Consider the following 15,617-nt stretch of genomic DNA (forward strand, 5'->3'; position numbering starts at 1 on the left):
TGTTAACATTTCGTTAAATTACATATAAAAAATTTCAGATATCCTACCTAAATTTATCGAATATTTATTTTAGCACCTTTTAGTTTTAACTTTGTTATTGATTTAACGAAAAAAATTATTGGAGAAGATAATAAAAAGAGAAAAATAAAATTATCAAGTACTAAATAGATACACTTTAAACCACAAGATATTAAAATAAAAAAAAGAGTACGAAACTACATAAAGTTTTCCAATTTATGTAGAAGCCAACATATAAGGACTTAAAACTGCCGCAAACAAGCTTTACTTTTACCATCCCATCTTACTGAGACATATCCATTATAAATTACGAAGAGATACTCACCACGGTGAGACCTAAAAACTAGTTAAATGTTAAGGGGCCCCTCATTTCATTATTGAAGTTAAGCGAGTTCGCCAATTATCTGTAAAACATACTATTTTTCTCACATACATAATTTGAACATGTTTTACGGAGAAATTATTCGCAGGGTTCTTCTCATCTTCCATTCATTTAAGGTAACCTTTGCTCTTCAAACTCTCCACCGTATCCTTGATGAGCTTTTCAAGGGGAGTGAAGTGAAGGCCCAGCTCAATCAACTTCTTCGAGGGACTCTCGGCCCTCACCACCCAAGGTTGTTTGTCCTCTTCAACCCTATCAAACACGAACTAACACAAATCAGATAAATTAAGCAAAGAATTATACGTATTTGCGCATATATATGCCAACTATGAAGATAAAAATTGGTGCCTATTTCTAAGTCACAGCTTAATCAGAGGCGTTTAACTAAATTAAAATGTAAGCGTTACCAACTGCACTGAGGACGCAACAGCAAATACACACTAATCTCGAGGATATAACTTGTAATAGAGAGAGGTGCATATTTGCAAATATGTGTCTTATAAGGGTATAGGAGTAAGAACCTTTTATGCAAGAGCAAATAATTTGAGTTAAACATAGTCAGTCTCTTATACCTTTTAACCGGAAATTCGGGGTAGAGTTCTGCAAGCTTGGCCACAAAATCAATCCACCGTTCAATGCGTTCTAAACACAGATGCCGTCCCTGAGCTAATCGGTTCTCGTATAACAGTATCAGCGCTTGCGCCACATCCCTCACGTCGACGGACCCAATGTAAAGATTGTCCATGTCAAATTGGGCTCCTGAGTCATGACGCGGTGCGAATTTAATAGTTACCGTGCTGCAGCAATTTATGGAGGTATAAAACGAAGTAGTGCAAAGAAAGTGAAAGCTTTTGGGGATGACTGTACTCAAACAGCACTTAGCTCCCGCAGTCATTAATTCGGAAGAAAATAAAATAAAAATATACATGCCATATCTAACCTGGCATGCATGTTGTAAGTACCTCCTCTTAGAAAATCATACTTTGTTAAATGTTTGATAGTATAGTCTAATACCTACCTTGGAGAAGATGAAGCAAGATTTTGACACTGGCGCCGGCAAAAGGCGGGAGTATCGGACCTAGCACCATCCCGGGGTTGATCACTACTAACTCCAAACCCTCCTTGGAAGCGAATTCCCATGCCGCCTTCTCTGCTAGAGTTTTCGACAAGCAGTACCAGAGCTGACATATCATGCAGAGAAAAGTATCAGGTTCACAATGTGAAGATTGTTGCTAAATTAGCCTTGTAGGATGTTTCAAAGAGAAATTTTTTGCTTTGTTGCAAAATACAATTCCTATGTTTTTTTCTTTTTTAGGCAAAGGTAGCATGCTACTGTTTCATTCGTTAAGAAAGTGAATTAAGCACCAAGTTGAAGCAGCAAGGCTTCGGAGGAGACAAAGAAAAATCACTAAGCACTATAAATCTCCCACAGATCCCTACACAAGCGTATATCCACTAGAACAACTCCTGTGTTAACTGAAGAATACTTTGTTCTAGCAAAACTAAATCTATTCAAGGTCTGAATTGGTACACGACATCGCCGTCGACCTGATAAGTCATTCGTTCAATATTTATCGATCTTATTCTGTGTCGAAACATGAAGCGATATTATTATCATCGCAATTTTTCGACACACCACTACCTCTCAAGTTGTTACCATCTCCAGTTTTTATGCATACCTGAAGCTTCTTGAGAAGATCAACATCAGCCCAGGAATCTTCGTTCACGGCCACATCGACGGGCCAGTCGGGGTTGGGGATCATCGCAGCTTGCGAAGACACCAGCACTACTCGGCCAACTCCGCATTCTTTTGCGGCACGGAGAACGTTAAGCGTGCCCTTCACTGCAGGATCCAGCAGCTCCTTCTGCACACAATCCAATTTTAAAAACACTCAATTTGTTTGTTTAACTGCACTGCTAGTCTCCGAACTTCAAATCCTAAGTCAAACATTCGACACTTCAAATTTTTAAAAGTTTCAACAGCTGATGGGCGAGTTGTGCACTGATATATAGATGCGACAGCAATAACTTTTTACGTGCGTAACAAAGCACGAAAAATAAAGTACTTCTGAAAGTTTAGGAGGGTCGAATATCCAACTAAAAAATTCGAGGAAAGTAAAACTTAGCCTAAAAGTTCGCAAACTTTAAGGTATCATTTGATTTGGATATAAGTAAGAATTATCTATTTCAGAGATAGGTATAACTTCAGATCTAAGAAAGAACTAGATCAATTTTATGTTTGGATAAAAATTGAGTTATTTTCAAAAATTAAAAAAATACATTTTGAATAAATTAGATGAAAAAAGAAGAATAGCCGGTACTTATAAATAAATAATAATATTATTACCCCACTGATTATATTTGAATTTGAATTTTTTAATTTTATATTTATATTTTTAATTTTAACTTTTAAATTTTAAAATTTGAAATTAAAATTTAAAATCTCAAATTTTAAATTTTAAATTTTAAACTTTAAATTTAAGATCAAATTTAAATTTAAAAAATATAAAATATCAAATTTTAAATTTAAAAATTTTAAATATCAAATTTAAAATTTAGAATATAATATTATAAACTTTAATTTTGAGATTATGAATTATAAATTATAAATTTTAATTTTTTAAATTTTAAATTTTAAAAATAAAAATAGAGGGAAACAGAGTGTTTTTTCCATAGATAATTATTTAATATTAATTAGATTAATTAATAATTTAATATTATAATTAAAATTAATTTTTAGAGTTTAATTAATCTTTGTTCTAGGTTGTTTCAGAGATAAGGATGGAACAGCAATTTAAAGTTTATATCAAATTATACCAGCTTATCCTACATATTCAAAAATAGTAATTTTCGAATACGAAAAATAACGTTTGAATATAAAGAAGATATATACGAGATTATTCATCTTTTATCTCCGAACCAAATAGTGTGTTGATACATTCTATCGTACACCCAAAAGGGCATTGCAAACCTCAGGATCCTGCAGGCCGTCAAGTATGAGAGGCGAGGCCAAGTGGAAGACGCCGGCGGTGCCATTCACCGCGGCGAGGATGGATGTTGGGTCAAGGAGGTCCATCTCAAAGAGCCAGAGACGTGACGCCGCGCCATCGAGGGCTTCCAGGTGCTTCGTCTCCCCCTCGTCCTCTAAAAAAAAAAATTATAAAAATATATATACATTTTGTTTAAGAAACAAATAGCGTAATATCTGTTTCATTCATTAAAATTTTTGAAAACAAATTAGAACGTTAAATTTTTGAAAAATAAATTAGAATTTTTTATACGAAGAGATTCGAGCTGACAAATAACATTCAATCCGTACTCCGAGAAAGATTGTGTGTGCTGGATACTAGAAAGTAACTTCTGAGTATATTATTTTTATATTTTAGAGTGATTATATTGGTAGAAACATATTGTAAAATGTTACAAAACTTGTGGTCTCGCGTTTTGAGCAATTGCTAAAGTATATAAAATAAATATTTATTTTTTAAAAATTTAAACTATCAGATAATAAATACAGTTAATATTTATATTTAAGTATCTAAGTAAATTTTTTAAAAAAATAATATAACGTCATGAATCTGGACAGAACTCGAAACTCTCTGTTCTGATATTATATTAAATTATATAAAATATTAAAAATAATAAATTTTTAGAGTAATATTACTGGTAATAATCTGACAAATATTAAAGAGTAAACATATAACAACAAATTTAGAGGGGAAAAAAAAATGAGAGAGAGTACTGAGATTCTTGACGGTGGCGTGGACGGAGTAGCCGCGCTGCAGCAGGAAGCGGAGCAGCCACGATCCGATGAAGCCGCTCCCTCCGGTCACGCAAACGCGCAAACTGCTGCTGCCCTGCATCGACATCTCTTTCTTTTTTTTCCTCGCTCTCTCTACGTAAACTATTATTATTTGCAAAATTTGCTGCTTTTGTTTTTCATCTCAGTGTGTGCAGTATATGTGCCTATTTATTTATAAGTTTTATGAATGGGGAATATTTGAGAGGCTCCAAACACTCTCTCCATCCCAGCAGGATGGATGTGGACGAGAGATGTCAACGGTTGTATTCGGGGTGGATTTCTAAAAATTTGAACCCGAGCCCGGCTCCAAACCCGAGATCTGAATCCGACGAATTTTAAAAATTCATATCCAAATTCGAATCCGACCAAAAATTTGAAACTCGAATCCGAATCCGAAAATTTAAACCCGAAACAATTATTTTTTTTTCAATATTTCAAAATATAATATATTAAATCTAAATTTTTAAAATATAAATTCAAATATAACATCAAATATATATATATATATATATACTAGTTGAATGTACGTGCAAATGCACGTAACAATTATTATAATTTATTTCAAATTAATATAAATTTGTACATTATATATATCCAAAATTTTACAATAAAAATTATATTTATAAATTAATATATTATATTTTATTAGAAAATATTTACAATATCCTATAATGTTCTTTTTTTTATATACATCAAATATTTTTATATACTTTTTTATTTCAGATGAATCAACTTTAAATATGTATTTTAAACTAAAAGCATTAAAATTTAATTCACATTTACTTTAAAATTTAAAATTTAATTTTGATCCACTGTAATAAAAAAATTAATTGTTAATTCAAATTTGATACAAATTAAATTTAATTCATAATTTAAACTCAAATTTTAATTTTAATGTAAAATAGATGAATAAATATTTGAGATATTTTTAATTTTGATCATAACCGTTTGTTTTTATTTGAGATATTTTTTAACAAATTGATTATAATCGTCCCTAGAATTAAATTTATAAATGGATAGGAATGATGCTTTTTAGGGCTTGTTTGGTTCATCCATTTTGGGTATGGAATCGGAATCGGTTTGATCAAATTCGGATAATTTTGTTTGGTTCGCATAAATCGGTTTGGGATTCCTATTCCGGACTGGAATGGGAATGGCCCATTAGCCTTCAACTTGTTTCCGGTCTTCTAGCCCGGATTGAAATTTCATTTCGGAAGCCCACTAAGTCCTCGAAGCCCATGTGACCATCTCACCCTCCTTCTCTTCACCCATTTCTCATCAAAAAAAAAAAAAAAACCTATCCTCTCTCAAAACTCTATCCCTAATCCACATGAATAAAAGTTTTTAAAAATAAATTTGATATTTTTTTTGAAAAACTTATTAGAGAATAGTATTATATTTTTCATAAATTTTAAATAATATAAATTTATATTTGAGAGTAAAATTAGTATTATAGTATCCTATAATTTTTTTAGTTTATACGAATCAAATAATGAAATGTGAATAACTCATTCCAATTCCGAATCCACAAATAAACCAAACATCTTGGGGAAGTGGGTCATTCCAATTACCATTCCAATTCATTCTCATTCCATTATCCATTCCAATTCCACCCTTGAATCAAACAAGCCTTATAGATGATTATAACGGTTTTTATTTGAGATATTTTTTAAGGAATAGATATTAATAGATGTAGAGATTTAATAGATTGATCATAACTGTTCATTTTATTTGAGATATTTTTAACAAATTAATCATAACCATTGTAGAGAATATTATTTTATTCTTTTTTAGATTCCGTCTGTCATTGTCGGAATTCCTATACGCTTTTATATATAGTATATATATATATATATATATATATATATATATATAAAATACAAAATAAATTCGGGTTCGGATCGAATTCGGGTTGGGTTCGGATACAATCAAATTCCATATCTAAATTCATATCGGTCGAGTTTTTATATTTTATATCCATATCTAAATTCATATCCATATACGTCGAATATATTCATTTTATTCGGATTCGAATTAGGATAAAATTTTGAATATTCATATCTATTGACATTTTAATGTAAACCCTGCTCGTCTCTCTCCGGAAGCAGTGGGTCCTGGGAGCTGCAATTTAATGCGAAGATTTGGAATTCGGAATTCATTAAATATCATTTAATAGGTAGATTCTTTTCGATTATTAATACGAACGACATAGTTGGGGTTCCGTCACTGTCACGTTCCGTTGTTACCTCCATCTTTATCTGTAGAGTTGGGACATGAGCGAATGCTCTCAATATTATTGTTTTTGAATTGCTAAGACTTAGTTTGGTATTGAGATCTATATAATGTCATTAGATATATTAGAGTTAAAAAAAAATATATAGAGATATACTTCTGCGTTCTCCGATGGAACTGCAAAAAATATATCGTAACCGACTAACCGCAATATTTGAAACGCAAGAAAATAAACATGTAATTTTTTCATCGTCTTATAACACAATCTTCCTGAAATCCCAAACGAAGCCTAAGTTGGACCTGCTTTCTAAGATGATGTTTTTGTTTTTTCGGATCCCTTTATACGCTGTACAATTAATATATATGTTGTTGACTTGATAATAAATTTAATATTAGAAATTTGAAGTGATTGTCGAAATTTTTAAATTTAACATAAGAAATTTAAAATTTAACTTTATAAATAGCATTTTTCATAATTTTACATACACTATCCAACTAGTAGCATTATAAGAGATAAAAATAATAAATAAACTCGCAAACAATAAAATGGATTAAATCCCTACTTTTAAAAAAATTCTGTCAGATATTTTGAAAAAAAATAATTATTTGAAATTATATTTGAAATGACTGATTAAAAGAACTAAAATTTCAAAACTGTGTGGAAAAGTCGTAGTGTCATAACTCCACACATAGCACAAGATAATTGAGGACCTCCCAGTATCCACAAACTATACAAATCAGATTACTTCTTGCATATAGATTCTCATTAAAATTATTAAATATAAATATTCAAAATATTATTTTTTGATAATTTAAATTTTAAAAAAAATAACCGGCGTTAATATGGTACCAGAATAGGAGTTCTTGAGCACGTCTTAGGCGGAGATAAACAATAAAAATGAATAAAGATTCCCTCCATTAATCCAAAATGTCCCTAATTAAGTGTTTGCTTTATGTACGCTATCTTAACTTTCGAATTTTCTAAGTTTTAAAATTTTATTAAATTTAATGATGATATATTAGTTAGGGAAAACTTTAAAAATCCCCCTGTGGTTTCACATTTTTTCATTTTAGTACCCTGTGGTTTAAAGTTTATCAAGTTAGTACCATGTGGTTTCTCACTTTATCACTTTAATACCCTGTGGTTTAAAGTGTATCAAGTGAGTACCCTGTGGTTTTGCACTTTACTATTTTAGTACCCTGTGGTTTTAATTTTGTATCAAGTTAGTACCTATAATTTTTTAAATCACAGGGTACTTAAGTGATAAAGTGTGAAACCACAGGGTACTAAAGTGATAAAGTGCAAAATCACGGGGTACTAACTTGATATACTTTAAACCACATGGTGCTAAAATGATAAAGTGAGAAACCATAGGGTACTAACTTGATATATTTTAAACTATACGGTACTAAAGTGAAAAAATTAAAATCACAAGGGGGTTTTCGAAGTTTTCCCTATTAGTTATTAGTGACTAACTTTTTTAGTTTTTTTAACTAGTTAATTGAAATAATTATGAAGTACGCATTCGATTTGTGAATCGATTTGGGATTGAGACGACTACACTTAAGATTGGATTGAGTGGACGTAATTAACCGACAAGGTCATGATGAGATAGGCGATTATTGTTGAGTTAGCAATTTGGAGCCATTATTAAGAAAAATTGTAATTGAAACAAGAGTGAAAAATTGTAATTGAAAGGAAGAGTGAATTTTGTGAAAAATTTTTAAGAATTTTTTTTTCTTTTGTGTGTGTAATAAAATTGAAGATTTAATTACAAATGGTAAGTTCACGTGATGACGATAGATATAAAAAGTAAGACATAAATGCTAAAGATTTGGTATTTTTGATGAGATTGGAATGGGCAACAATTTCCGGTGTCAATGAATCTATTCCATCTGCTCTTCATTATGTTTGTGAATGGCAGATACAACTGATGATCCGATTACGAAACACTCAAATACATGACGAATTATTTTCTCAAAATAGCTTTTTTTTCAAAAACTTTTTTTTCTGATCGCATGAAAGACTAGTATTTTTATTTTTTTAAAACTTTTTATTCAAAAAACAAAAATTATAAAAAATAATATTTTTATGAAATATTTTTTAAAAAAATTTATTTTTTCTGTAAGAATTTTGAGAGAAAGCACGCACCTCAGCCTCTTCCAGAAGATGGCTGACATGACAATCAACTCTGAAAACTACTTGCTAATTACGACACATTTACATGGCATGAAAAATTATTTATAAACTATTTATAAGGATGCTCTTTGGATGGCTATATACTAGGGCGATTTGGGTTATTCTGGCAGGATTACTACATTTGATTCATTCGGCATGTAATCTATTCGGTATTATAGCATTATAAAAAATATAAAACTACACCGAAAAATTAAGAAAAGCGTCTCTAAGCATCATTACTATGTACTAAATACCAACGTTTCAAAAAATATTGTCACATGAATTGTTTACTATATCAAACCAATATATCGATTGTATTATTATTTTTAATTTTCTGACACTTTGAATTGTTAGGATTTAAAAAAATTCCGTCTGAATATATTTCATCAATGATACATATCCGACGACTCTTTATCGATAGATTATTTTAGAATACTTTGTAAACAACGTTAAATATAAAAAAAAATGCTCGTTAAATATTATTTTTTTTATAGTAATACAAACACTGATGAGTGATTATTAGAACTCTTGAGGTGCATGCGTGTAAAATTAATCTTCTAATTAAATCCTTTTGTGGCATCGGAGCAATAACATATCCCCAGTGCATCAACGGCCTGGGGAGGGAAGATGCATGTAACATTCTTAAAGTGCCCATATGCTGCACAAAGCTTGATGCAATCTTTGTTTTCGCGACACTCCCCAACGTATCCACCGACACCGTCATAGCCCTTGTGATCATCTTCGGGGAGAAACCCTACACAGTAAATAAGCATCCAATCAATTACATTACATGTATATCAATTAAAAAGAACTTGGGCCTTGAGATTTTTTACATTGCAAATTATCTAGCTCTGTATCTATCACTTCAAATTTGAAATTATACAAATTTTAGTGAAAAACTTAATTTTCTTTATTTTCTGGTGCTCAAATTCAGAACCAACTTCACCCATCATACGGACACTTCCAAAGAAGTAACGTTTGAAAGGGTATATATATATATATAAAATCTCCATAAATAAAAATGTTAATTGAACTTTCAAATATAAAAGTTAAGGGAATTTGCATGAATAAATGGAAGAGGGAAAAAAAAGAAGAAGAAGTTTTTTTTGTTGATTATGTCGCATACTGGTGGATTGAATAGTCGTGGCAAGAAACAGGAGGAGGAAGCTTAGCACTGTTATGAAGCACTTGTTGGAAGCCTTTTTGATCAGCTGAAACCTAAAAAGCAAAAGATAATAATAAAAAAGAAGTTTGTATAAAAGTTGGTTTAATTTGGGATTTAATAAGAAGAACCAATATTTAATAAGAAGAACCAATATTATACTACCTTTTTTCTTGTAGATTTCGCGCTCTTGCTCATTGTTAATGCCCTATATATATAGAGAGAGAGAGTAGGGCTAGAATACTTGTAAAAGCATCATGAGGGTGATACTTGTGTGTTTTTAGCCCTTGGATAGAAAGATGTGAGGTTGAGATGATGGTGGTAGGTGGTATATATATATATATATATATATATATATATATTTTAACTCGAGTATACGAAAATTTTCATGTTCAGTAACCATGAATATTCAAAAGCCGGGAACCTAATTTCTTACACACCAATTTTACTACACCCGAGGAATCCCAACTCACTCATCAAACAATTTATCATACTAGATTGCCTACTTTTACTAGTTTCTATATCTAGATTGCCATTTTTTAAATGTTTGTGGTTTACGACACACGAAAATGTTCGTGGTATCGGCCTGATATATATATATATATATATATATATCTCAACTCGATACTATGAAAATGTTCATAGTGGTAGTACTACGATAATCTAAAATTCGATAACCTAGATGAAAAACTAATAATTACCGGGAACCTAATTTGTGATAAGGTGGATGGNTCTTTCGGGACAACATTATTTGCATATTTAATAAAAAGGTGTGAATCTGACCCTCTTTTCATTGATACACTAGTCTCGTTAATCTTTTTTAAAGAGGCAATTTTTTATATATTTCTAAAAAGTTTCAATTTTTTTAATTTACTTAAAAGACTAATAATATAAATAAAAATTTAACGTTCTAAATTCTTTCAAATATACCTCTTAAGTTAGGATAAAAAAATATTTTGACCTTATTTTAATTGTAGTAAAAATTTAATTTAAATTTAACCCAAGATAACTTAACGAATACTAACAACAACGGAGTTATTTTTGAATAATAGAAAAATACACGAAAACTATATTTGAAGCAAAAAAAAAAAGAAATATATAAAATATTTCAAAAATTTTGAAGGCTATATAGATAATTATCTATTCTTTTTAATATAGTAAAAAAATTTTAAAAAAAAGTTTAAATTTTTGAAAAAGTAGATACAAAATTTGTACATTTTTTTTGGATATACAAATAGTAATTTTCTTTCTTCTAGGGGGGGTTGTTTTTAATAATGCTGCTATGTGCATGTACAATCATGTTGGTGGCCAGAGAAATTAAAGGAAAGTTCCTTCGTGTGTACTTTTTCTTTTATTTATACAAATCATTTGAATTATTACTGTGTGAAGTGGATGAACGTGCACCTTATAAAATGAGAAGGGATAGGTCAAGAGGTATAAGTACCCATCAAAAGGATTTGCAAGATTGCAGGGAAAAATTGACTCTGCTTTTTCCTAGTTGGTATTATTATCCTTTCTCCAAAAAAACAAAAGGAAAAAAGAAAAAAATTCCTATGTAGGAGAATATATGTGGGTCGTGCTGGGCCCATGCTATTAAATAGAAATTAGCCTGCGATCACTTCACACTGGAGACAAGATAGTTTTGGGTGCCAATAAATGAACATGAAAAACAGTAAATTTTCCACTGAAAGATCTACTTTTATTATATTTGCAAAAACTAAAGAAAATGAAAAGCATTCATCGAAACTTCCATTACAATAGTAATTCGCCATTTTAATAGGTAATGGATTGAACTAAAGAAGAAGCAGAAGATAAAAGCTAAAGAATCTAGCATCATTCATCTCATTGGCCCTCATTACTGCTGCATCTATATTATGTTCTAACAGGACATGAACCAGCTATAATATTCAAAGGTCAATATGCAGGAAGAGCATCCAACTATAAAAGCGAGGCGGATGTAACAATTAAGTCCATTCCCTTCCTAATGTCTTATGCAATAGCATGTCCCTCGTGCAGAAGCATCTGATCGAAATGCCAAACTCCTGCACAAAATCAGAGTATATTTTACGAAAGGAAAAAAGAATAAACATCGAAATTTTAAGATCATGATCTATTAAGGGAGGAGAAAGATGTCTCCTAAAGCCTTACCATGTCCCTTGCCCACCATTCTCAGCTGAGCAACATATTCAGACATCTTTTTAATGGCTTCCACCTGAACCGAAGAAAAAAAAGAGGGAATTCGTAGAGGCAATTTTAGCCAAGGATAAAATATCCTATAAAATAAAAGATACTGAAAAGGCAACATGAAAAAGCAAGTTACATCCTGTTGTAATAATACCAACTTAGTGTACGATATAGATTCAAAAGGGCCATAGAGAGAGTAAGTGGTTGATTACTTAGATACAAGCCGTATGATGATATCCCAACATAATATTGGTATAATTCGAGAAAAAACATGTTAGAAAATTATATATAACAATAATAATAATAATTAAATCCCTTAACATGTTAGAAAATTAGAAACGAAACACAAAAGTAATACCCTGATCCTGAAATGGAAAATAAAAGAAGAGTTATTAAGAACAAAAAGCAGATAACCAAAAGCTTTACCTGCTCCTCCAGAAATTCACTTTCAATGTAGTCTGCCAGCTGAGGATCGCTGCACTTTTCTGCGACCTGTTGATCGAGATCATAGATGGCATTGAAAAATGATCTTCGATAATGTTTTCCAATACTCATCAAAACTCTAAGGTTTCATATGCAGGGATCACTTACACCGTGCAATTTCAGAAGCTTCTCATTTGTCAGTTTCTCAAGAGCTAAAGCCAACTCCATTGCTGAACAAATGAAAGAAAGTGTGTCATAGCAAATCTAATTTGCATCAGATGCAGAATATATTGCTAGTGAGCATGCATGAGCACAACCTTCTGGCTCGTTCAATTTTATTATATGAAATAATAAATTAGTAAGGAAAGTATGGCACTTGTTGGTGGGTAATATACCTTTCTAATCTTAGGTTACTTTCAAACAACCCAATACAAGACATTAATATAAGAAAGACACAAAGAAACTTCTGATATGGATATTTTACTCTCCTTTTTTTTTTTTCTAAATTTGCAAGGCACTATTTAGTCAAAGTGCCAAATAAAGTTTAATCAATAGACACATAGTCACACTCAACTAGCATAATCATAGTATGATGATGCAACAATTCATTATCTAATACCAGTTTATAAAGTAGATTCTTCCTCGTTCTTGGCACCTCTATAAGTTATATATTTCACAAATAGTAGAAACGATGTGGATGTAAATTATTAAATAAATGCATAGACACGCTATGCTATTCATGTAAACTTATCATGACAACAACAGATGAGTAAAATACAATATGACAATTGATCTACAAATGGCTTTTTCCATGCTAAAAAAGTAACGCCGACAAGAAGCGTACCATACAAAGCATCGCCTTTCTCAGCATGATCAAACTCACTTAAGGGCATCAGTATTGTCTGAAGCTTAACTCTGCCTCCACGTTTGTTCTAAAGACATAATAATAATAATAATAATAATAATAATAATAATTAAGTCCCTTACATGTTAGAAAATTAGAAATGAAACACAAAAGTAATACCCTGATCCTGAAATGGAAAACAAAAAAAAGAGAACGATTAGATAAAATTAAGAATCTTAGTAGAGACCTGGTACTTCATAAGCTTCTCAGCATGCTCCCTTTCCTCTTCGCTTGATTCCTTGAAGAACCTGAGACCGAAGAAACCGACGCGTAGCTTAACAATATGATCCCGCAGGCTTGAACAAAATGAAAGAAATGTTAAATTTCATCACAAAATTACTTGGCAAGGCCCTTCAACGCGACGTTGTCCCGATCAAAGTATGCAAACAAGGCATGATACACGTAAGAAACGTTGTACTCAACACTGTAAACAAAATCAAGAGAAAAAAAAATAATAAATAGCACTATGAAATCACATCGCAAACAGATCAAAAGAAAATATATGCAGTAAAAGAATAAAAGTACTTGAACCAAACCAGATGATCCAAAGTGTCGGTTCTAAAATAGATCTTAGCCGTTAATCACAAGAACAAACGGAAACAAATCCACAAACAATAAAATAATATGTAGTAAAATTGAAAGGAAACCGACTTGATCTGTTCATTGATGGCGCCCTCGCAATCATCGGCGTACTTGTGGCGCGCGAGGGACTGGTCGAGGGCCTGGGGCACGAGCGCGAGCTCGCTCTTCACCTCCTCGAAGGGCTCGAAGACGACGCCGGTGATGGCGCGGCTCGCCGACCCCCCCTTTGCGGCGGCCGCGAACAGCCTCCGGCGGGGGAGCCCCACGGCGGCCACGGCGGAGGGAAGGGAGAGCTCCGGCGAGCGCGAGAGGAGGGGGAAGGAGGGGGAGGAGGGGGCACGTAGAAGCATGGCTAGGGTTTGGGAGGGGAAATGGGAGGGGAGTGAGACCGAGGTGTGTGTTGGAAATGGAGGGTGCGGGGGAGGAGGGCCATGATATAGAGGGAGGGGCGAGGGTTTGGGGGGGTGTGGATGCGCGACACGTGTACGGTGGGATTAGAGAGGGTGGGATGTGCGTGTGGAGGGCTCGTGGTCACCGCACGGCTTGATCTTTCTACGGATTGGTGGGGCGAGGAGGAATCGTCGGGATATCCCCACCATTTACAGGTTGGCAATTTTTGNTTTTTTTTTTTTTTTTGGCTTTTTGGCTCCATAAAAATTTGTTAAATTATGCAATAGTTATTGGAAACTTATTATTCGTATGATATATTCGAAAAAGTCATTATTTTCATAATTTGAAAAATAATCATCCCAATATTAAAAACTTTAAAAACTACTGTTTTTTATTTTGAAAAATGATTAAAGAGTTTTTGTAAATTTCTAGCGGTTACGGTTTTTAGAAATTCAGTTTATGAATTTAGGGAATGATGTGGCTATCGTTTGGAATAATTGGATGACAAGACATAGAACTCGGCCTACTCGTTCTAAACTGGCCGGATTGATAGTCTGTTGCTGCGTTATTCAGAAATAATGTGATTTTTAAAAAAGTTAATACGAGTCCATTCAACAGTCAATAAAATCGAGTACTTGAAGAACTTGTGGAAATAATTTATCTCAATAAAGTGGCTAGCCACTTCATATTCTCTTAATTCTTTTATTTATTTTTTTCATCTCGACCGAGCTCTACTATCTCCTTCATGTAATCTAATTCATACTTCTAATGAATAAAGTAGTTAGCATATTATCTTAAAAAAATATATATATAGGGAGTTTTACTTGAAAAGATAAGTTAAAGGGACAAATGCATTAGAGCTCGTTCTTTTGCATATAAGAAATTAGCATATAATTTTCTGAACAATTCAATCATTCTAGTTAATTCTTAAAATAAGATTAATTAACTCTAAAAGTAATGTGTTTCCGTAACGCCATTTGCTTTGAACATTCTTGGTATTCACTGAACCAAAATAGTTGACTCATAATTATCGAATTACAATCCGTCGCGCAATTATTTCTCCATATTTTTACCTTATTCATTTTGTACGTATTCAGTAATTAAATAGACATTAACAGAAAATTTTCTCCATGGTTAGAAGCAATCTCTCAAATTTTAGTATAAGCTGAGTTCTAAAAGGTGCCCTATGTCTACATGGTTTCACTCTACTAAGAACTCACAAAAAATAATATGTAAACGTGTAAATATAACGGACAGAATAAAATATCTCAGTACATACTAAGATACAATAAATTTTAAACAGATTAGCTAAACAGAAACACTATAAAGATTTTGTAAACAACACAAAAAACAAAAATA

The 15,617-nt window shown here is 32.0% G+C and overlaps 2 protein-coding genes across 2 annotated transcripts; both read right to left on the reverse strand.

Annotated features, from left to right (window-relative positions):
- LOC109727758 (cinnamoyl-CoA reductase 1-like) lies at positions 363 to 4,422 on the reverse strand. Its single transcript, XM_020257935.1, has 6 exons — positions 4,143 to 4,422; positions 3,372 to 3,544; positions 2,080 to 2,265; positions 1,419 to 1,581; positions 973 to 1,159; positions 363 to 652 (listed from the first exon to the last, which is right to left on the reverse strand). The coding sequence occupies exons 1-6, from the start codon at positions 4,267 to 4,269 to the stop codon at positions 508 to 510; spliced, it is 981 nt and encodes a 326-aa protein (XP_020113524.1). The 5' UTR covers positions 4,270 to 4,422; the 3' UTR covers positions 363 to 507.
- LOC109728425 (ferritin-4, chloroplastic-like) lies at positions 11,453 to 14,112 on the reverse strand (the record flags this gene model as incomplete). The annotated part of the gene is given in 8 exon segments (XM_020258824.1): positions 11,453 to 11,817; positions 11,924 to 11,987; positions 12,386 to 12,451; positions 12,551 to 12,612; positions 13,227 to 13,314; positions 13,474 to 13,534; positions 13,627 to 13,710; positions 13,938 to 14,112. Coding segments are annotated over 8 exon segments (653 nt in total), but the record flags the coding sequence as incomplete, so codon positions are not given.

The sequence above is a fragment of the Ananas comosus genome, linkage group 23 (genome assembly GCF_001540865.1).
Source record: "Ananas comosus cultivar F153 linkage group 23, ASM154086v1, whole genome shotgun sequence".
Taxonomy (NCBI): Eukaryota; Viridiplantae; Streptophyta; class Magnoliopsida; order Poales; family Bromeliaceae; genus Ananas; species Ananas comosus.

What these genes read in the sequence shown, in the direction of transcription:
- LOC109727758 (XM_020257935.1), bottom strand. Translation starts at nt 4,269, where the DNA reads ATGTCGATGCAGGGCAGCAGCAGTTTGCGCGTTTGCGTGACCGGAGGG. An exon ending in ATCTTCTCAAGAAGCTTCAG is followed by an intron (nt 1,582 to 2,079) that starts GTATGCATAAAA and finishes ATGATATGTCAG; the next exon opens with CTCTGGTACTGCTTGTCGAA. An exon ending in CCCGAATTTCCGGTTAAAAG is followed by an intron (nt 653 to 972) that starts GTATAAGAGACT and finishes CGTGTTTGATAG; the next exon opens with GGTTGAAGAGGACAAACAAC.